The sequence below is a fragment of the Symphalangus syndactylus genome, chromosome 16 (genome assembly GCF_028878055.3).
Source record: "Symphalangus syndactylus isolate Jambi chromosome 16, NHGRI_mSymSyn1-v2.1_pri, whole genome shotgun sequence".
In the NCBI taxonomy this organism is placed as follows: Eukaryota; Metazoa; Chordata; class Mammalia; order Primates; family Hylobatidae; genus Symphalangus; species Symphalangus syndactylus.
This window is the reverse complement of record NC_072438.2, coordinates 59,072,207-59,096,617: the sequence shown is the minus strand read 5'-3', so window position 1 is coordinate 59,096,617 and position 24,411 is coordinate 59,072,207. Positions and strand designations below refer to the sequence as shown.

The 24,411-nt window shown below is 34.8% G+C and overlaps 1 protein-coding gene across 2 annotated transcripts in view; it reads right to left on the bottom strand.

Moving 5' to 3' along the window:
• Nucleotides 1-24,411, bottom strand: part of HCN1 (hyperpolarization activated cyclic nucleotide gated potassium channel 1) — a 402,880-nt gene that overhangs the window by 335,105 nt on the left and 43,364 nt on the right. For both annotated transcript variants that reach the window (XM_055245493.1, XM_063619515.1), the window contains exon 2: nt 23,796-24,219. In XM_055245493.1, coding sequence (XP_055101468.1) covers nt 23,796-24,219 — 424 coding nt within the window. The remainder of the gene's footprint in view (nt 1-23,795; nt 24,220-24,411) is intronic.

Sequence of the window (24,411 nt, the reverse complement as noted above, 5' to 3'; positions counted from 1 at the left end):
TTCAATTTCTGAAAATTCTTGTTAGCTAATTCTCATAATTGTTCCACCTTTTTTTTTTTTTTTTCCTCCAGAAGTGAAAAGTCAGGCTTGGAAGGTTAAATGCTTTTTTGAGCTCATTTAATGAGGTAGTGACAAAACTGAAAATAGAAGTCTCCTGATTCCTCATGTTTGCCTTATTTCACCTCATGTTATCACACTGAATTAAATTCTATTTTTCTGTAGTACTCTATCAGGAAAAGGTGTCCTGAATAAATGTAAAGCATGGGGGATAAAAAATCTAATGGAGCTTTATTATTTATTTATGAACCCAAAAACATGAGGATATTCAGTTTACGTTCAGAGGGTAATTAATAAAAAGTAATTTGTAGAACTAGGTCTATATGACCTACAGTAAGTGGGAATTAAATATTTGATAAACAAAGCATTCTGGAAACATTTTGAATACCACATAAATACAAACCTTTCACCCACAAAACATAACGAATCTAGTAGTTTGAATCTTTGATTTTGTCAACAAGAATCAAAATATATTATTTGGCAATATAAGTGGATTTTTTAATAAGTAGTTTAACCTAATATAAGCATTTTAGTATTAACATTTGAATAACCTAAGCAGAAAAAAAAAATTGTTTTACTTATCATTTAGTGAAATCCACTAATTAGGAACAACTGTAGATGACCAATAGTGTATCTTAAGATTAATTCTTTTTCTTGGGAGGCTGAGGCGGGCAGATCACGAGGTCAGGAGATCAAGACCATCCTGGCTAACATGGTGAAACCCCGTCTCTACTAAAAAAAACACGAAAAAGCTAGCTGGGCGTGGTGGCGGGCGCCTGTAGTCCCAGCTACGCAGGAGGCTGAGGCAGGAGAATGGCGTGAACCCGGGAGGCGGAGCTTGCAGTGAGCCGAGATCGCGCCACTGCACTCCAGCCTGGGCAACAAAGGGAGACTCCGTCTCAAAAAAAAAAAAAAGTGACCCCATTTTAAATGAATCTAAACTTTCTAAAAAGAAAAGAAAGTACATAATTAAGCAACAAATCGAAGCCATGTGAAAGGAATTGTTTTAAAGATTTTTCTGAGTGCTATGGGTCAGTTTGTGGATGGGATGAATGCTTTAAAAACTGTTGGTCACCATAATGAAAGCTAAAAGCTACTAATCATCTTTTATAATTTCAGAATTCACCATTAAAGACTAGCTGTGCCCATATTTAGACACTCACATTTTCCTAATTTTAAAAAATGCACCTGTAGCAGAATTTTTTCTCCAAAAAGACAGAGCCAGCTGGAGAGAGAGAGAGAGACAATTAAAGCTGATTGGATGACTCAGCAATAAAAATAGGAAGCTAGCTGGATGAGAAAGGATGAGCTGCAAGGAAACAGATTGCCAGGGAGAGGCTTCTTTGAAGAAAAGAAAAAGAGATAAAAAGGAGCCCATCAACATGAAAGAAAAAGAGATAAAAAGAAGCCCATCAACATGAACACCAGGACTGAAGTTAGACTTTTCGGCTAATGGAGAACCCATTTCTGAAATTAAAAGAGTAAACCTTTTATTCATGGTCAAATTGTATATAAGGTTATACAATTAATACCTATTATGCTTTCGTAAGCAGTCGATAGAACAATAATGATACCGAAGCAGGAGTCTGGTATTTATCAAAGGACAACTAGGCCTTTCTTCCATTGAGTGATGGCACTCCACTCCTTCTTGCAGCAGGAACTAGTGTCTTGTCCTTTTGCCAGGAACATATCTCCTTCCTCTTTCTCTTAACTCCCCACTCATCACCCAAAACTCCACCAGCTTCATGATTACACCTAGCCAAAGATTTAATGTATTCTTCAGACTGTGTCAGTCTCCTTTCATAATACACCACTTTTCAAATACTGTCTCCTCCTTCATAGCCCAAGAATATATGTGTTTAATTTTAATGTTTTTAGTATCATGTCTTATGTTAAACTGTAGGATCCACAAGAGGAGAACTGTGTCTGTCTCCTTGACACTGAACAAGCAGGCACTCAGTAAATATTCATTGCTGAATGAATGATTCCCGGAGAGAGACTAACAAGTCAGAGATGCAATCCTGCCTGCCACTAATCAGTTCCATTATTTTTAGACAAGTTCGCTTTGTCTCTTCATGTCTTAGCTTCCCCTCACATCACTTCCATCTCTGAGACTTTAATAAATAGGTTATCTAATACCTTTTGTTTGATTTAGACATGAGATTCTCAAGAAACTTTAATCTCAAGTACTACAATAATAGTATCCTCAATTCTTTTCCCATCTTCTATTATTTCTGCAGCTGGGTAAAAAGGCAGTTCTTCTTTCAGGTAGAGAAACATCTCCTCGTGTTTGATGTAAAGAATCCTAACTATTAGAATTCAAAAGTGTGATGAGATCATTTAACTATTCATTCAACAAATAATGACTATAAATTTACTAACTCCTTTAAATTGTTTTAGGCAAAGAGGACAACACAATAATGAAACAAAATCCCATGTTCCTAGAGCTCTCATTCTGGGAGAGAGAGAGAGAAACAAATGTATACTACATGAAGTGATAAATGCTATGAACAAAAAATAAAACACAGCAGGATGGATGAGTAATGATGAAGAGAGGATTATTACTTTATATAAAGTAGTCAAGGAAGATCTCGATGATAATTTGACATTTGATAGAGATTTGAAAGAAAGAAGTGAAAGATGAGAAGATACCTGGTGAAAGCATATTCCTGGCAGAGGTAAGAACTCATATAAAAACCATGAGTCAAGGGCACTCTTGGCAAGTTCCAGGTAATGCAGGGAGATAGAGTGGCTAGAGGAAATAAACAAGGACTCTGTAATAGAAGGTGAGGTCATAGAGGTAGCCAAGTCAGATATTGTAGGACCTTATGGGCCTCTTGATTAGATTAGAGGCCATTGGAACATTTGAAACTGTGAAATGCTATGATTTGGCTTAGGCTCTCAAAGAAATGTTCTGGCTGCTGTATGAAACATAAGCCCAAGTATGGCAAGCGTAGAAGTAATAAAACACTTATGAGGGTTACAATAACCCACACAAGAGATGATGGTGGTTCCATACAATGGTAAGGGTATATAGCTGGTTAGAAGTGGTGAGACTCCAGATTTATTTTGAAAATAGAGCCAATGCATTAGAGATGGAAACAGTGAGAAAGAGTAGTTAAGTAATCAGTGGAATAGAATGGACTACAATTGACAGTGAGGATCTAGGAATGCACCTATTTCACTTGCATACCCTGAGAATGAGCAGAGGAAAACAGAAAGTCACCACTTGCAAGGGCTATAGGTGAAGCATTGCCCCTCAAGTGTCACTGGGTTTTGGTTTAACAGAAAAAAAAAGTGGGTGAGATATTTAAAGAAGAATTGGAAGACAGAGGGATTCTATTGATAGAGACCTCAAAAGCCACAGGACCTAGTGGAAAGTGTGAGGGATGGGGCTGGAGAGGGGCATTAGATGGGGTCAGAATCATGGATGTATGGAGCCATTTGGGAATTAGAAACATCTAGTAGCCTGGGCCCTCTTGTGTTTATGGAGGCAAGCAGGGATGTAGGGCACACTGGAATAAGTCTAGATGGTACCTTAGGTCAACTGTGGTAAGTAATGAGGCTGTGAATAACTCTAGGGGAAGGCAAGGCCTCTTCTTGCCATGAATCTGTGACTTTCTGAGATAATGAGAAGGCATATGCACCCTCTTCTGTCCTCAGGCTCCTGCTCAAAATATTTCTCTTAGTTTTCCTCATAAAATTGTTTGATCTAATAGTGTGTAGCTGTTAAAGCAAGGCTACATGTTGGTATTAAAAAACATTCATCTGGCTGGGCATAGTGGCTCATGCCTGCAATCCCAGCTCTTTGGGAGCCAACATAGTGAAACCCCGTCTCTACTAAAAATACAAAAATTAGCCAGGTGTGGTGGCACACACCCGTAGTCTCAGCTACTCGGGAGACTGAGGTGGGATAATCTCTTGAACCTCGGAGGGGAGGCAGGGGTTGCAACGAGCTGAGACCATGCCATTGCACTCCAGCCTGGGTGACAGAGCAAGACTCTGTCTCAAAAAAAAAAACTATTCATCTTCATGTACAATATGTACAATTAGTGACAGTTTGCCATTTCCTAGAGTATTTGCAAAGATAAGGTAGGGCACCCCAGTCCCCAGGCTTGCCTCATTGCCCATATCTTCCTGATACCTCATAACAATACCAACTGCACCTAGTACCTTCACATATTATAGATGCTATTGTTCTTGATTAGGTAAGAGATGGGAAAAAAAAAAACATGAAGAACTCCAATTTATATTTTAACCTATAAAATTATAGAATAAAAAGCACTCTAACCTGGGAAGGGAAAAACTTTAAAAAAAGAAAGAAGAAAACCCTACAGTTTTTTTCAAAGTCTAAAAGGGATATGAAAAACATAGAACAGTAATATGTTAATAAAATAGATCAATTCAGTGTAAATAAAATAAAATTTCAAAATTGTAATGAGCTAAGCTTTGGCATAGGGTACTTACTAAAATGTATTATTTTATTGCAAACACCAAAACCAAAACCAAAAAAATATTTCGTTGTCTTATTAGGCCACTATTTCGATCATTCTCTAATATTAAATCTCTGACCTTGTTTACATAGAAGGCACATTTACAACAAAATGAAGAAAATTTGGGATGCTACAGGCAAAATTTTTGTGCTCACAATTCATAACAATTCTTTTATGTGCCAGGAATTGTGTTCAGGTCTTGCCTTGGACTCTTTACAGAGACACTAGCTCATTCAGTCTTTACAACATTCCTATGAGTTATCTATTCTTAACCCTACTGTACAGATAGGAAAATATACGCTTCGCATGATAACAAAGCTCATTAGAAGCAGAAAGAAAATTTCAACCCAAATCATGTGTATGTCAATCACACCACATTGCTGTCACTTCTCAATTTTATAATTGGTGAAAGACTATTAATTTCAATTACAAATAAACATCTAATAATGCTTCTTTGTTGAAAATAATTATACAACTATTTAGACCAGCTCTTCTGAATATTGACGTGGAAATCACTGAAATACTACTATCAGCAATGTGCTGCTCCTGGGAAACATCGTTCAACAATCACTCCTGAGTGCTCACCATGTGGCAGGTAATGTCTAAGCACTAAGAATTGTGTACTAATCAATTATGAGCCAGCCAGCATCCTAGTAGAGACAGAGTAGCAAAGCAGTAAACACATAAACAAAACCATTCTAAATGCCAAGAAACAAAGATTCATGATGAGAAGGTAAATGTAAAGGAGTAGCAACTTTAGCTAAAGGTGTTCAGGAAATATCTATTTGTGAAGGTTAAGATCTGAGCTAAGATTGGGGAGGCAGAGAAAACAACAGATGTAAAAATTCCTAAGGAAGGACCAAGCATCAAAAAACAGAAATAAGTCTAATAAAGCTAGTGAATAGTCTGCAAAAGGGGAAAACAATACAAGCTGAGTTTGAAAGGGTCAGCAGGGAGTCATTCAGGGCCCTGGTCAAGTTAATTCTGAGTTATTAGAAGGTTTTATTTGGAGGATGCAGAGAGTTATAAGATCCAATTAAAAATAAAAATAAAAAAACCTCACAGAGAAGGTAATAGTTTTATATACTTATATATGTATGTGACATACATATGTATAGCATTACCATATATATACATGCCACATACATACACGCATGCCAATATATACACATGCCATATATATATACACACATGCCATATATATGTATATATAACGTGAATATATGTGTGTGTGTGTGTATATATATATATAACTGGGTCCATTCATTTTCCTGCACTTCTGTTCCAAATATATTTCTCAAAGTCAAACTCTTAAGGGCTGATGCCAAATAAGATGACTACGCCTTCAGGCAGGAAGAAATACAATTCTGTAATTCTGGTAATTCTGATTCATCTTGTTCTTTCTGTCTAGATGACAGTTTTCTTTCTGGTAACTGACATAGAAGTGTAGAACCTGCAAAATCAGCCATTTATCACACCAAGTCACTAGAAGGCTTCACATCTGAATAGCAGGAATGTTGCCTCGTACTGTCACACATGTCATTTTTTCTCCAAAACAATCTGGATATGATTGCATGTGATCAGTTTGCATCATGTGAGAAAGATGTGTAGTGTTCTCCCTCATCCTCATTATGATTTGCATTATACTGAGCCATCACTCCAAATGCTCCATTATGGACCAGGTGCAACCATGGTGATTTTACTTTTCACTCATCTGGGGAAGCAAAAGAGACTGTCATCAACAGTTGATTATGGCATTCTACATTTCTACTGTAACACAACCCTGAAATAACAGTAGATGGCAAATTTTTAAGTCACTTTTTGTCAAAATAATACCCAACATGTCTACTTTGCACCACATATATGCTGTGAGAAGAAAATAATTTCCTTGTTTATAAAATAAAATCTAAAATCCCTCATTTCAGGGTAGAGTCAAGATAGAGTCTATCATATATAGTTTTATCTGTGAATACTATGTTTAACTTCAGGGAAAATAGACATGAATGGAAATAAACATACATTTACTTTACTTGAGTGGCAGGGCATTATCCATGAGCTTGTGTACAAGAAAAATGTCATAACATAATCATAAATGTGGCATTTATTGGAAAAATAATCACCCCCATAAGCCATTTACAATCAAAGTGTCAACAATACTCTTAGTTTCTTTGTGAAATTTTAGATACCTTTATTTAAATATATCAAATTTTATTCGTGAATTCTACAAAAGCATAGAGGCAAATAAATAATAATGGATTTCCACACCAGGTTAGAGAACTCAAAAACTAGCAGCTTTTTGAACACTTCTGTCTACAGAGAGCACTGGAACATTGGTGGCATAAATAAACAATAAATTGCCAAGCAACTTGTATTTTCATACATTGTTCTTTACTTCTCTTGGTGTGATAAAAATTGGTCCTCTCAAGGTAGAGAGTGACTGGAGTAGAAAAGTGAACACATTAGTGTCTCCCTAACATCACTACTTCACATGGTTCCCATGTTCCCGCACCATCAAAAGCCTAAACCTAAATAATGCAGGCCCTGGCCCTGCTTACTGAGAATACTCATTACTATTATTGTTTTATTATCTAGGTTGTAAACTCTTTCATAAAGCTCTCAAAAAATCACCTACTTAAAAAAATCACAAAGGAAAAGATAGATCAAAAACTGTTAAAAAGTGGGAAAAAACTTCTGAATCTTTGTAAAAACTTTGGTGAATAGAAGCATATTAATAAGTATACAATTCAGCATAAAATGCTTATTAGTAGAGAACAAAAGCATTAAGATATAAATGATTTTAGTATTCCAATTAAAAGGAATAGATTTTCAGGTTTGATAAATAAAAGCAAGACTCAACTATACATTATCTACAAAAAGCTCACTTTAAACACACACATTGAAAATAAAATATGAGGCTGGGTGCAGTGGCTCACGCATGTAATTCTAGCACCTTAGGAAGCCAAGGCAGTGGATCACCTGTCAGGAGTTCGAGACCAGCCTGGACAACATGGTGAAACCCTTTCTCTTCTAAAACTACAAAAAATTAGCCGGGCATGCTGGCTGGTGCCTGTAATCCCAGCTATGAGGCTGAGGCAGGCGAATCGCTTAAACTCAGGAGGCGGAGGTCGCAGTAAGCTAGGTGAGATCATGTCATTGCACTCCAGCCTGGGCAACAAGAGTGAAACTTCATCTCATAATAAAAAAAAAAGAAAAAGAAAGAAAAAGAAAATAAAAGAAATTATTTAAAAAATATATATTATATGATTATTAAAGTACAGTGGCAATATTAATATCCAACAAAGTAGACATCAGAGGTAAAGAAGGTCATTTTATAGGGATAAAGGAAGCAATTCACCAGGAAGACATAACAATCCTAACTATGTATGAAATTAACAGCATAGCTTCCAAGTATCTACAATAAAAACTGATAGAACTGAAAGGGGAAATGGAGAAAGGCAAAATCATTGTTTAGTATATTAATATCCTTTTCTCAAGAACTGTGAGACCAAGCAGTCATAAAATCAGTAAGGATATGGAAGATTTGAACAACATTGGTAATTGAGTAAATTTGACCTAATTGACTACTACAGAACATTCTAATACATAATAGTAGAAAAACATATTTTCTTGAGTGAATATAGAACCTTCACTGAGACAGACCATATTCTTGGCAATGAAGTGATTCTCCATAAATTAGAGTAAGGTGTAAAACTCAAAGATAATTAAATATATGATAGTAATATAATTTATTGGTAGCCAAAGAATCCTAAAGTAGTTAATTTGTAAGTACTTTCTAAGTCTGAATTGTTTAAAAAACAAAGTCCAAACAAAAGTAACACATTATAAGCAAAATGTACATATTGTGAGTAACACTTAAGATCTGGGTTTTATTGCTTGTATTTCAAGTGTTCTCAAAATTTCAAGTCAGTAAGTTTTCCTTATAAAAGAATTACTCTGATTATAACATACATTTATAAAAACATGCTCCTTATTGGTTTAGACAAAAATCTAAATCTTAAGAATTGTAATTCTCTTAAGTGTGAAAGTTAGGAAATTAAATTATGCTAATATTCATCCACAATTAATAAATTATTAAACTCACACTAAATCTAATGTTTTGAAGCCTGAAAATTGGTATTTCCATTAATGGAGTAATTTAAATTCCTACTCAGGTTGAGTTCACTTACAAAAAGTAAGTAAAATAAAGATTAATTTATAATTGATATACCCAAGAGGCTGCTCTGAGGGAGTCCCCCAGGGTAAGTGCCAGTTCCTGTTAATACCTAAAAGAGTGTCTATCAGCTTTCTAAGCATCTTGTGAGCTTGGGAGGGAGATCATATGGTAGCACCATCATTGGCCCCCTAATGCTTCCACTCTTGTCCAAATTATAGCACATGCCACTCAATAGGGACCCTGCCTCAAATCTTACCTGCCTCTTTTCCAAACTGTGTATATACTAGTCTCAGTCATATTTAAGCAGAGAGGGAACAAGGTCTATTCAAGATTTTGAACCATAGAGTATGGATTTATATCCTGGCACAATAATTTACTAGCTGTGCAATATGGGGAAATTGTTAATCTCTCTGTGCCTCAATTTCTTCACTTTTTTTATGGTGACAATGATACTACCTACTTCATAAAGTCACTATGGGGCCTAATCAAATTAATATTTTTAAGAGCTTAGAATAGCATGTGGCTCCACAGTAAACAGTGTGCTTGCTAAAAATATCATCGTGTTGCCTAAAATCTTTCAAAGATTTCTTATTGTCGTCAGGGACAAAGTCTATACTCTTTAATTTGACTTTCAAACAAAATACCAAGTTATCTTTCAAACCTCATCTCTGTATACCTAAGCTATGAGGACTTAAGTTTCTTGAAAAATCCCTTACATGTCTTTTTACTTAAGGAATTTACCTTGGCTAGAATGTATTTCTTTGGCTTTCTTCGTAAGTCCTAGTCTTCTTATAAGTCTTAGTTCAGGTATCACTTCCAACCTGGAGCCTTCCCTAGCCTCTAAAGCTGTGATACATCCTCAAAGAGAACTGTTTTTTTTTTTCTAATTTTTCATTTATTTGTTTTTTACTCATACGACTAGACTTTAGGCTATTTAAGAAATTAATTTTTGTGTATTGTTGTAATCTATATGCATAGCATATGAATCCAATATATATTTATTCAAAAAAAGAAAAAATGAATAATCAATTAATGGGTCATACAGCAGCTGTATTATAAAAACGTAGATCACATTTCCTCCACTATGACCTCATTAGCTAGCTAAATGGTTGTCTGGGACCAAAAACATCCATCAGAGAAAAACAAAGAGATCAACCTGGTTGGTGATTTTATTTTGAACAGTTACAAAGTTATAACAGTTACAAAGTTATAAGTTAGTCACAGCCCTACTTGGTGATCTGTTCAAGACATACCCTGTCTCCATCTCTCAGCGAGTCCAACTACTGAAGGAATGCTATTAAGCAAATTGCTTCAGTTCTCTGACTCCCAGTTACTTGGTAGGATTGTTCTTCTTGACTTTCTTGCAGTTGGTTGAGGCCATGTGACATTTTGGCCAAAAAGTTATAGGAAGTGAAATATATCACTTCTGAGTCTGATTGTTTAAAACCCTACAGAGCTATCTATCTCCCTGTCAAAATGACTAGCAGTGGTCATGATGGAAGCTGCTTAGTCAGTCTACATCCAGGTATGAGATGACAAGAAGCAGGACCGCTAGCCCAGCTATGATGGTTATGCAGTGGGAGTGACATATTAACATTTGCTGTGAGAAGCTACTAAGGTATTTTAGCCTGCATGATAACATTCCCAATATTGAAAAAAAAAAATTATCTTCAGGAAACTATTGACAACTTACAGACTACATACTGGAGCATGTGGATCAAGATTTCTAAAAACTATGGGAAAACACTCCAAGGAAACTCCCAAATTCTATGAAATCTTTGTATTATTTTGTAGGCTCAAGTCTGTAACAATAACATTCTTTGCACGATGGAGCTATGAGGAAACTATTTTGATTGTTTCTTTGGAAAAAAATGAACTTTTAAAAATCATATAATTTAGGAGAATATGTTTCTAGAATAACTATTGTAAAATAACAAATTTAAGTTGTAGTTCTTAAGCTGAAGCATTTGCTTTTCATGTCAAATAATAACTGAACAAAATAAATTATCATCCAGAGATTTATACTGGGTAGAAAGGAAAATAACTAATCTGATATGTTTGGTCTCGCAAGTTGAGTAAGACATTTTGCCAATTTGGAAATGTCCTATCTTGAATTTAGTCATCTCCTTAATTGCTTTTATTTTTTATACAAATGTTGTGGGTTTTTGCAGTTTTGAAAGGCAGAAAATGAATGATATAGCAATTAATAAAAACATAAAATTAATGGTTCTCCAACTAAGGGGTCGATCGTGCTGGTTTCCTCAACCTCATTACTCCATTCTTCAGTTCAAGGTACAATGGAATTTATAGCAGCCTGAGTCTCTGAAATAGGACTTCACAGAGACAGGAATTGATTTCCTAAGAGTAGGAATTACAGCTGGGATCCTTTGACCTCTCACTTATTAGAAAATAGGTATTATTATCTAACCCAAAATTCTGGTTAATTTCACTGCCTGCGATTTCTCCCCAAAACAAGAGTAACAACAGCAATGACAATAAAAACACCATCGATAAACAGTCCTACAACTGAAGAGATATTTTACAACAACTTTTGGTGGAAAGAATGCATTGGTTTTTCAAACAGAATCTATCAATACATGGATTCTCTGACAACAGCCACAACAGACACAGGTGTTGGAAGTGACTCCATGCTGAAATAGAAGCTGGGGGTTACAAGTAAATCAATAATATACTCATGGAAAACGTGAAGACAAGTGAAGCACTTTGAATAAGGTAAGTGTTTTCAGAACTACAGGATAACTGATTTGCTGTTGGGCATGCAAGTGCCTGAATGCAGCAGTTTCTTGATAATCTGTTAGATATTTCTAATTGTTTATTTAGTAATTGTGATAAATTTCCTGGTTAAGAGTCTCCTATAAGGGCATCCATACTACAAGAAAAAGGGAGAGAGAGGAACTAGGTTCACTTTTTGTTAAGTTCTCTGACTAAATGCAGAGTTTATAAGACTGCCTATAAAATTAAAATATATTGTTCTTTCTCCCTAAAAACAACAACAAAAAAACCATTTAAGGTTCTTTCAAAAATGTGTATGATTTGAATGCAAATGAATGTCTCATATTATATTCTAGCATAAGGAAGTTATTTTGCAATCTCAAAAGTATATTAATATTATTTTAAATAATTTTTTTTTTTAAACTCAGGAAATCTCATTTTAGTAAAGCATGGTATGTAACAGCCCTTTTTTATTTCAATTGACTAATCAAAGGATTGTAATCATCTGGCCAAAACATCACTATTCCCCACTCCTGCTCTCTTAGAAGCCTTTCTAAATAGATTGTGGAGGTCTTTCCAGTGGAGCCAAAATGTAGCTTTAGAGCCATTCTCGAAATATTCTATTCAATAATTCACAATAGATGGGAATTCACACATATTTGTTATGATTATTTATTTCCTTTTCTAATTCCGCCACAAAAATACAAATTCTCTTTTAGCAGTGGTTACTGTTCATCTTTATATCAGATAGCACAGCTCAGCAAATGGTATAGATATGGCCAATTAATATATGATTAAGTTCTATATTTGAAATTATAAAGATATGAAATTTTCACGAGAGTCTCTCATTTTTATTTCGTATAGCTAGTATATAATTACATATGCAATGTTAAACTGGTTGTATAAAATCACACATCTAAGAAATGTAGTACTAAACAGAGTTCTTCAAAAATTGCAGCATTTTACCACGACATGTGCTCACTAAAAATGTTTTTCACATGAAGTCATAAGCTTACCTCATTTCAAGCCATTGAAAATTTCTGAAATATATGAAATAACGATTCAACTAAATGAGAAGGGTGAAGGATTTAGTTGGTTAAGTTCCCAATAACACTTAGAAACAATAAAACAATCATCTTTGACATTAGGCAAATCCGGGTAATGGGGCAGCAGGAAGACTTCAGCAAAACTGTGAATTTTTAAAAATGTTTATTGCTTACTGGTGCCCTCCTTTCTCCTCTGCCAGTCAATCTAAACTCATCACATTCTGGCTGAACCTTCTGCTCATATAAATGCACATTCTGTCCCTCAGATTGTGACACTCATATTCATGCACCTATCCTTTCTGTATAAAGAATTACTCTCAGCTACCTGTCAACCAATAGCCTGCTAACACGTTATCTAGTAATAGCTTAAAGTATATTTCACGTCTTCTAGGATACTCTTGAAGATGATAAAGATCTTGAAACATAAATTAATCATTCCCAATAGTGAAATTTTAGTTATTAATATCACAATTCCCAAGAAACGTTTGAGAGCAGAAAACTGGTCACTTAGAACTTCGAGAATCCATTACTCATAACCTAGCAGTGAAGACAGTGAATACATATACTACCTTGCAATCTATACATCATCTAATATTATTCTAAAGTCAGTGTTTATGTGAGCCTAAAATATTACAAATCTAGAAGTTCTTCAATAAGTCTTTCCCAACACATTGGTAATTACTGGCACTCCTTTGGTAATCACTGTTATTACAAAGTTGTCTCGCTTCTACAACAAATATGTGTCAGGAGAAGAAAAAGTGATCTTTACTAGATTAAAGATTATCTAGAGCTACATTTCTCTCAATTTCAGTTCTAGATAAAAATGAGAAAATATGTTTTAATTGTACCGTATTGTTAAAACCTATGAATTTGAATGCTTGTGATTCATTGCCAGTTAACTGAAAGGAGTTGTTCTGAACATTTATCCTTCTCCTTAGTATCATCCAAAATAAATACTTTCACACAATGGAGAACCACTTCCCACACTAAGAAACTGTCACACTCACAAAGCTAGTTGATCTCCCAAGCATTACTGCTAGGTACTTTTAGGTAGTTATAGTTCCTGTATTCTAAATTTAAAAGCACATTTTACCACAATCCAGATTCTACTATTTTAATCTCAGCTACGATCCAGAATATTGAGGAAGAAAAAAATTTCATTCTTTCATAGATTCTGTGAAAGAATCTGTGAATTAACTTGACACGCTAATTATATCTTATATAAATATGCTCTTTAGACTTTCAATTTTAGAGTTCACAGAGCACTTTCATATGAATTTTCCATTTGATTATCATTCACATTTTTTAAATATGAGAAAAATGTCTGAACATGACTTGCACAAGATACTCCTGATTCTCATTTCAGAATTCTGAATTCCCCCATTCTCAACTCACATCTCCACAAAAAAAGAGCAAATTGAAATAATTATTATAAATATTCCCACCTATAAACAATCTCAATGGGAAACCCTTTCTGATCCCACTACTCCTGACTTAGATAGGATTATATCAAAATAGCTACCATTCCTTTATTTTGCAACTGCTTCAAATTATCTGGAGCCCTGGGACCAGTCTCCAGAATCCTTACTCAATGTCTACTTTCACTTTAAAATGTAATAAGAAAAAGAATTTAGCTGTCTTAAAAAAATGGTCTAAATGGCAGACTTAACTCAAAATAGCCACCAGAATTATATAACAAACCAAATGTATTTCCTTTTCACACTAAGACACGATTCATCTGATACAAAATCTAAATTGCACACATCAGCAAGACAGAAAAAGAAGTCAAAGCAGGTCTTTCTCAGCCATTACCCGTTGCAATTGAAGGGCTCTAATTTTATTTACTCTTGAGCTTTCATAATACAGTTACAGTGCCTCATAAATTGACTTTCTGTGACAACTGGTGATATACTTCAAAGAGTATGTTTATATTTAAATCAATCATTCTTTTGAAATAATGCAGGCATAATCTTGTTTTCCAAATTTTAAATTAGTAAAAACATCTTTGACATCGAATCAGACTAAAGTGAAAGACTGGTTTAGTAGAAAATGATAGTAAAAAAGCATGTATTTTCCCTTTTTCATTAGATAAGTATATTTAACATTTTCATCAGAGATTAGTTTGATTTTGCCTAGTTATTTGTAACAATAAAATATTCTTGGATATCACTGTACCCCTTTCCAATGTCCATCATGTATCATCACACCTTTCTTATTTGTAGATAGGGGCACTATATACAAGACCAACTAAAGTGACTCGTTCAACTGAGATAATTACTAGGATAATTAAAGTAACCCATGCTTATTATAAAACACTCTGGCAATTAAATCAGACTTCAAGTTTAAACCAGAAGCACATCACAAATTGTGTCTCCAACTTTCATAAACCAATAGTATTAGTAACTTTCACTCTAATAGCACACAAATGAGTCTAAAATAGCAGTAGCCATAATATATATGGTATCTGCATGCACAAAGAAAGGAAAAACTAAGACATCTATTTGGAAACTGGACAAATGTAAGGCTAAATGTGCTTTGTCCTAAATTAGCCTGATGCATCTGCTGCTTCAGTTCTTCAGTTGGTATATTTTGAGAAGTAACGCATAATAAGGGCCAGGCACACTGGCTCATGCTTGTAATCGAAGTGTTTTGGGAGGCTGAGGTGGGAGGATAGCTTGAGGCCAGGAGTTCCAGACCAGCCAGGGCAATATAGCAAGACCCTGTCTGTACAAAAGAAAAATTTTTTAAATTAGCCAGGAGTGGTGTCATGCACCTGTAATCCCAATTGTGTGGGAAGTTCCCTTGAGCTTAGGAGTTCAAGGTTGCAGTGAGCTATACAATTTCACCACTGCACTTTAGCCTGAGCAAAGAGCAAGATCCTATCTCTAAAAAAAGAGTAATACATAATAGTATTTATAATTCTTTCAATATTTGACAGGGCAATAAGCACAATAAAGGGATAATTAAACTTATTTTGAGATTTTTATATTTTAAATTCATAGAAACATTCATAATATAACTTAAATTTCTATAAACTTTTTAGTTTCAAAGTGTATGTTCAACAATAGCATCTCATTTGAACCTTAGATTCTATGAGATTGGACAGAAAATCATCATTATCCCCATACTGTCAATGAAGAAGTTGATTAATTTTTCCATGATTTCTAAATTCCCTTGGAAGACTTCCCAGACTCTGCCACTTGGAAGGTCATATAGTTTCACACTTAGATATGAAAGTGGCCATATTTAGTGTGCTTTCCCTAGAACCTCTCTTCTACTCCCTATCACACACTCAACACAATATCTTTCTCTTGGTTTTGTTGTTTACACTATAAATGCTTATAATACTGGATTCAAGACATTGTTGTTTTATTTATTGGTTTGTTTATTTACATGTTTTCATTTCCTACTGAATTGAAATTCCATTGAGGGAACAACTGAAATCATTTAGCAAGTATCTTAGAGCCCAGTTATTTCCTCAACACTATGCTAGGAACTGAAGATGCAGGAAAGCTATGATATCTGCCCTTTTGGAATCTGATATGTAGTTGTAAAGGCACAGATTTAGAGAGATTACAAAAGTGATGAATGTTACAAAGCAGAAGCACAAGGAGCTATACCAGATCCATTATAGATGAAACTAATTGTGTCTGAGAGATTAGTTCATTCTACCTGAAAGAAGCAATGCTTAAATAAAATGAGATGGATAATCTGAAACTGTTGAAAGGAAAAATGTTCTAGAAAACATGAACACATATTTTCATGAACATGAAACATAGGATTTGAAATGTGGTATTTGGCAAACTAAAGAGGTTCAACATAGTTAAAGAATAATGAGCAAAGAGTTTCTCAGGTTGAGAGAGTTTGGCCAGAAACAAATTTCAAAGGGCCTTGAATATTGCATTGTATATTGACAGTAATGAAACATTACAGAAATATTTTCAGCAGGTGGGTAATATGGTAATAGCTACTCTTCAAAACTACCACTTTTGAGTTCCTGAGAAGGCAAGCAAGGGTGAATTTTAAAATAGTTATGAATCGAGAATAGAAATCCAAATGAGAGACAAGTTGGCTTGGACTAGGATGGTGATAAGGGGATCAAGTGAAGAAGTTACAAGATTCCAACCACACTTGGGAAGTAGTAGAATCAGTAGGACTTGGTTATTTCTTAGAAATTAAAAGAGAAGGAGAAGAATACTTTTTAGATTTCTGACTTGAGCAACAGGAAATAAGGGAAAAGGAGAAGATTCAAAGAAAAAATGAACCTACTGAGCTTGAGGAACTCTGAGATACCTTTGTAGGATGTCACTGAGTCATGTGGACATTGAGGCAACTAGGTACATAATTTAGAAACTTGGATATCAATCTGATTATTATCAATATATAGCCATTGAATTATAGAAAAACCTGCAAAACAAGAAAACAGATTGGGACAAGGACTGGGCATTAAGAAGGTTGAATGTTTTAATCTTAAAATGGGAAGCCTGCACATTTCAAATCGGATCTTATATTCTGACATTTAACTGAGATTTCCATGTCAAAAGCACTGAGATGATGCAGATCTGCCACGGGACACTGACCAAAGAGCATTCATGAAATTAAGCCTTACCTCTAACATACGTATATATACACCACGCACACCCTGTTAAAACTTTTTAGTTGTCTTGGGGCCGGGCGCAGAGGCTCACGCCTGTTATCCCAGCACTTTGGGAGGCCAAGGTGGGCAGATCACCTGAGGTCAGGAGTTCAAGACCAGCCTGGCCAACATGGTGAAACCCTGTCTCTACTAAAAATACAAAAATTAGCCAGGGGTGTTGGGGGCACCTTTAATCCCAGCTACTCAGGAGGTTGAGACAGGAGAATCACTTGAACCCAGGAGGCAGAGGTTGCAGTGAGCCGAGATGGAACCAACTACCCTCCAGCCTGGGCGACATAGCAATTGCCTTGACTTAACATTTCATTTCCAAATAGAACTCATTACATTGTATGTTAAAACTTCAGCATATCTGTTAAGCTATCACATTAAAAAGTAAATAATATAATATTGAAAACAATTATCTCACAATACTAATAATTGTTTAGAGAAGGAACTTAAAACTCTGTTTAATTGGAGAAGAAAGTATAGTTAGAAATCATTTTACATATACAAATACGAATATCCGTAGTCATCTTTTTTTCTTTTTTTCAAGAAATGAATTAGCCAAGCAAATAGATGATTCTAGGAGAGTGTAAATGAATAATTCCAAAGAAAACAGTCCGGCATTTTAGAAGATACAACCTTAAAGTAACATAACCAATAGAGGACACCTAGTGGTCTTTAGCAGAATCAATATTTGCTTGCAGAAAATATCAGGCAATTCACACACATGCAATAATGTTGGTGTTAGTAGATGTGTTAATTTCAGAAAGATGTCATCATAAATATATTTATAAATATTACAGAAATATCAGTTTAAATATTTCAGATAACTTCCATATGATTCATTTCATTTGAACTTCACAACTGTTTGATTGTTTGTGGGCATAAATAAGTCAATTTATGTGATTTTCCCTAGATTACATAGAAAATAACGTCGCAGTTGAAATATACACTAATTTCTGGTATAGAATCCGTTCCATACCATCATAAAAATTGAAACCTCCAATATAATTGATATTTAAAATTGTAAAACACTGCAAATAGACTTCATAGAAGGCCTTATCATATTTCATTAACTGATACAAACATTTTTTGACAGCAAGAGCACTTGGCAAAGATAAACCTTTTTTTAGCTATCTAAAAAAGTAGTGTGTTTGACACCGACTGCATACAAAAAAATGCAAGGAAGTGATAAACCTCTCTTCTAACTGGTGTTGTTAGCTCTATCCACGGTGGCCTCCAACCCCCTTCATTCTGTAGCACTCTAAAATGTAAATATCCTGCCTAAAATGCATCAAAGGTACCTTTTGATTAAGTCCATCGTTAGCGCAAATTCTGGTCTACATCTCCAAACTCAATCTGGGAATCTGCATCTACTGCGCTAGGCTGCTTGTATCTCGTGTCTTCTGGAACGCACTCTTCTGCCTGGCCCACTTGTTCAGCCTGGTAATCCATACTCCAGATTCAAAATTCAGTTCGGTATGTTTGAAGGCCTCCTCTTGTGCAAAGGAATTGTGTTGCTCCCTCCCTTTTTTGTGCCACTACTTCCCACACCATCTGTGATTATTTGCTCACATCTGCTTTTCTTACAAAACTGGCATCAGTCTTCTATCCTTATTTGCAGCATCTCCACATAGAGATTACTCAGTAAATGCTTGGGAGTGAAGAATGGATACTCTCTTTTTATTATTTAACGGATTTAGAACATGGGAGATTGCCAGTATTTAGTGGATAAACATGCTCTGATTATTTATTGTGTTTATAACCCTACACTAATATACAAAAAGATTCAAGGGCAAAATTTGACACAGATTCTTCCCTACGATATCTATATCTGGCAAAAGGAAAGCAAAATGTGTGTAATAAAGCATTAGTAACCAAATCATCATGAACAAATGCATGTAGAGCCAGTAGAAATTTTCACCGGAAAGGTATTGACTGTCACAGTAGAGTGTGTCAATGTAGAATACCTTCTGGAAATGAGTTGAAGTCTGATTTTTTTTTTTTTTTTTTTTGACGGAGTTTCACTCTTGTCGCCCAGGCTGGAGTGCAATGGCATGATCTCGGCTCACTGCAACCTCCACCTCCCAGGTTCAAGCTGTCCTCCTGCCTCAGGCTCCCGAAAAGCTGAGATTACAGGCGCCCGCCACCATGCCCAGCTGCTTTTTGTATTTTTAGTAGAGACAGGGTTTCACCATGTTAGCCAGGCTGGTCTCAAACTCCTGACCTCAGGTGATCCAGGGCACCCGGCCTTAAGTCTGATTTTTAAAGGAGTGATAGAAAAAAAAAAAAGGCTTTCCAAATCGGAGATATAGCAGGAATAAAATTATAGAAGCAGAAAGAATCATTTCCTGCAAGCAGCACTGTAAAACTGAAACACAAACAAACAGAAAAGAGTTGGGTGCAAACATGAAGTGACAATGGTGAGACCAGGGAACAATGTGCTGGAGAGCCTTGAAGGCACAGCAAGGAAACACAGATTTGATGTGATAAGCAAGAGGGAGCCTCTCTGAGTTCTAGTACAGGGCAGGTTTGGGAAAACTCTGCTGTTTGCTTATGGCAAGTCTTAGAATCCTATGTGTTTTTTAGAATATAAAAGTAATTAGAACATGTATTGTATAATTATAGATAGGCAATTTATAGTAAGAGTTAGTTTCTACTCTACACCAATTTGAATGCTAAAATTAACCAAAGATAGAAACTGTAATCTGCATTAGCTCCCTAAGGAATAAATTTCCTTATTACTGCTCTGTTGTTATACATAATTTGTATATTAAACTATCTCTAAGCCAGTATAAAAATCTAATATTGGTTTCAAGACAAGCATTGAAATGTTCAAGACACATTATTCATCTGAAATTGCTATAGATACATAAGATCAAAACCACAGGCCCTCTTTCCTGTCCCAAAATGTATTTAATTAATTGTAATATGTCCCAGTTCTATCCAAGGGAGGTTGGGGAGATAGGAAATGATGAATAAAAAGTAAAATATTACAGTTATATATTCCAAAGCCATAGTTATTATATAATGATGCATTTCCCACTTTTTAAAATTAAGAAGAATTTATGCTTTATCTATGACATTAAGTCCTACAAAGAGATAATCATTACAGAGTAGCATTTCTATTTGCAATTAGTATTTCCTAAACCTCTAAAGAATTTCGAAGGTCATCTCCTGTTGATAAAATGACTGAGATCAGCAGCTGTAAAGGAACTCTTCACCTTCACAAGCGGAATAATCTCCTATTCCCTAAGCCCTTAATCTACTCTTTATCTCTTCAGTGGCTTGTGATTGTCACATATTCCATTTAATTTCCAGGGATTTCCTCACCGTATGTCTCCTAGGAAGATCACACGGAATTTGTTCCCCTTGTGATAGGTTATGAAATAGCAGTCTGGCTTGGGTCACTGTCTTTAAATACAGTAACAACAACGACAATGCTGAATTCAAATAATAGTTTTTTAAAACCAAATGTAAAAATTGGAAAGATTCACCTCAGTTTTCTAGCTACTACAAGAAAAGAAATTTCTGGCTTGATTTATCTAAATTGTCTCTGGTTTTTACCTCACCTGGCAATATATATAAAGTTTCAGTGTAATGTCACAGAAAGTTATTTTTACATCCCAAATCTATTGATCTTATAATTGGTTCATGAAAACAACTTCCCTCCTCACTTCTTAACACCATGTGTTTCATAAATTAGTTGCTCAAATCAGCTATTTCCTCCTGTATTCAGCACTAATTCAGCTTTAGTAATGATAATAACATAAGCACAAAATTTTAAAGCTTCTGTATCTCATTCATAATATTTTTCTAATTTATCTGGCATCAGGGCTTCTTCTTGTTTTTCAGTTGAACAAATTCAGTCCAGAAAAAAAAAAAAAAATGTATTGTTGAAGATGGAAGCAGCTTCCTATAGAAGGCAGCAGCTTTCCTCAGGAATGATTCATTTAGAACAGTGGCAGCTTCCAGGCTTCACACATTACTTCCCCAAATTTGCTGAATTTAGCATTAGCCAGCTTGATACTAAAACACCTAGAACCAAAGACATGTGGGTGAACTCACATCTTCCTCTGCATTCTTATTGCAAAAGCTCACAGAGCTACATTTTCTGATTTATTTGTTGTATTTCTACTTGTAAACACATCCTGGTGACATTTACAAAAACCAGGTAGAGAGATTTCCAGTTTTGGAACCATTCAAGTTTCTTGGTGATTATGGTTAGAAACATGTGGAAAGATGGAAAGATGATTTGTATTAAATTCTGGATTATGACTATGTTTCTTCCCTGTTGAACAGTATTACTAACGGGCATTAAATACCCATGATATATGATATTACATGGGGGTATCATAAAATCAAGAAGACATTCTTCACCTAAATGGGCTTATGGTTCATTTATTACCAAGGTCATTTATTTATAAGAATATGTTGCCAACTCACAACTCTAGCCTGAATGTGCTTGGTTACCAAATGTCTGTAAGTGCATATTAAATTGCATTTTACAATAATGACAGCAGCGAGCTGATGTTCCTAAATTTTATCATGGCATCTTTACAACACATCATGTTACACAGATCTAGGTGCCTGTAATTACTGCCTGAAGCCAAAGGACATTGGTGTTAAGGAGTATACTCTTATATGACCACATGGCCTGCCATTTTATCTGATAGGATGCCATCTGTTCATCCTGCTGCCATTCTCTAGGGTAACTGGGCTAAAACCACAAGATATTAAAAATAGTCACATTGCTACTGTATTTTTAATTGACTGGATATTTATATCAGTGACTTTCCTCTCACAGGATATTTGTTAAAATATTTTTCTGTGGCCTTGTTTTAAGAGGTACTGTTCAACACTGTTGCACTGCATGGCCCACAGTCTTACTTAAGAAAAGTTCCCTATAATTCACTAGACAATCTATAAAATGGTAGAATATTCAGATATTTATAACTAAAACATTATATATCATAGTAAGAACCTATATAGTTTTGCAGTTAAGAGCACTAGCTCCTGAGTCTGGTTGCCAAGTTTGGAATCCCAGCTCCACTTCTTACTAGTTCTATGAATCTGGACAAGTTATCTTATTGTATTTAATTGTTCTCATCTGTAAAATGATGACAATAATTATATTTACATCATTGTGCTGTTAGGAAGATTCAGTGAGCTAATATATGTAAAGAATCAAACATACTAGTTGACATGTAATAAGCCTTCAATAAATATTAGCAATTATTAGCAAGAATCATCTTGGTTTGGTACTAATCTCAAATTAGCATAAAAAAGCTTTGAGAACTGAACATTTATTCCATTTTAGATAGAATGTGTTATATAGAGAAAAATTACAAGATGAATCTGATTTCTCAAATGTGCTTCATTTGATTTTAAATATATCCCATATCTATATTTTAAGAATGATCCATTTTTATGCCTTTTTATCAGTGTATTATGCAGTGTTTTATTATTGCATGTCATTTCCTGAAATCCTGTGAACCAAAATGTCACTGACAAGCACATACAAAAACACTGCTACCGCCTCACAGAAATCAAACAGAACTTCCATTTTATGACATATTTAAAAACATAATTTCTCTTGAAAATGCTAAACAGTATTTCTGTAGGGAGGAAAGCAATAATCTGTAGCCAGTATATGACTTTATATGACTTTCATTAGTGTTGGTTTAGGTATTCTACAAGTCTTTTGGACTCTTACGTTTATGCAGACAATAAAATTCAGGTTATAATTAATACAAAAAGACTTAGGAAGAAAAGGAAGTCAAAATGGTTAATAGACTTTGAAGATAGGGATATAAACTCCTTTGCTTGATGATGGTTTAACTCAGATCTTTGGAAACTCCAGTTGGCTGAGCCCTCTCAGGTCCCACCCACTGCCTAACAACAGATGCTCTATTCACAAAAATATGGGCCTGATTGGTCAGATTCACTCCATTTATTCACTATACTCTTTGTGTTTTCTATGTACTAATGTCCCTCATGAATATCTTCCTTTTTAGTATTATCAAATGAACTAATAGGGAAAAACTATAATAAGTTACTATAGGCAAGGCATAACAATAAGCAAAATTAATACGCTAAAATCAAAGCTTTTATATACACAATTTGGAAAGAAAGAAACAATCTGTTTTACCCAATCATGAATTCAGTGAAACTTCAATATTAGAGGAGACAAAAACCACACTATCTCATAGAGCTAATGATGTGCCAGATTAGCAATCAGACCCTACACATCTTTATCAAAATAATGGTACTTGATGTATTTATATTAGATTAAAAAAAAACAAGGGGGGAGAGGGGTTGTATTGATCAAGATAATAATTGTCGATTAAAGTGCATTTATTTAAAAATATAATAAATTGGCATCGCTTCTCGGCCTTTTGGCTAAGATCAAGTGTAAAAATATAATAAATTGGCACAAAATGATCACTTTTTTCAGTTCATTCAAATCCATTATTTGATCATATATTTTAGGGATACAAATGTATCACTTATGCACGGAAAAGAGGAGTCAAATACATTTTTCTACTTGAATTTCATAAAACTCATTACACATTGTACAGTTGTTCATTGTAAAACAGCCATAATTAACAATTTCATGATATAGATTTAAAAAAGAAAAAGATGCATCTTACCTCTTCCCACTGATGTATGTATCTAATTAACCTTGAAAGTCGTAATAAACGTAAGAGACTGAGAATTTTTGTAAACCTCACAATGCGAAGTGCCCTGGCTGTCTTGTAAACTTCTGAATCCATTCCTTTTTCTACAATAAGAAAGATATAATCCACTGGGATGGATGAGATGAAGTCAACCACAAACCAGCTTTTTAAATAATTCATCTTGATCACTTTGGGGTCCAGGATGATTTCAGAACTGTCTTCGTTGACAGTCCCAGTCCTAAAATTCATGATCAGGTCCAATAGGAAAACTGTATCTGATGCCACATTGAAAATAATCCATGGTGTTGTTGTTTGCTCTGTAAAGAATGTGATGCCAACTGGTATGATGACTAGATTTCCAACCATCATTATAAGCATTATTAAATCCCAGTAAAACCTACAACAAATAAAAAAAATCAGATTTTAAGATATAGAAAATAACCAGCCTATCCCCCCCCATGAAAAATTATTACTGACATATAGTGAGATCAATAAGTGAAAGAACAAAGAAATGATTTTATTTTTAAAAAATGTAATTCCTTAAATGGCTATATGTCTAAATCTAAGTAAAATTAATATATTCTTAAAC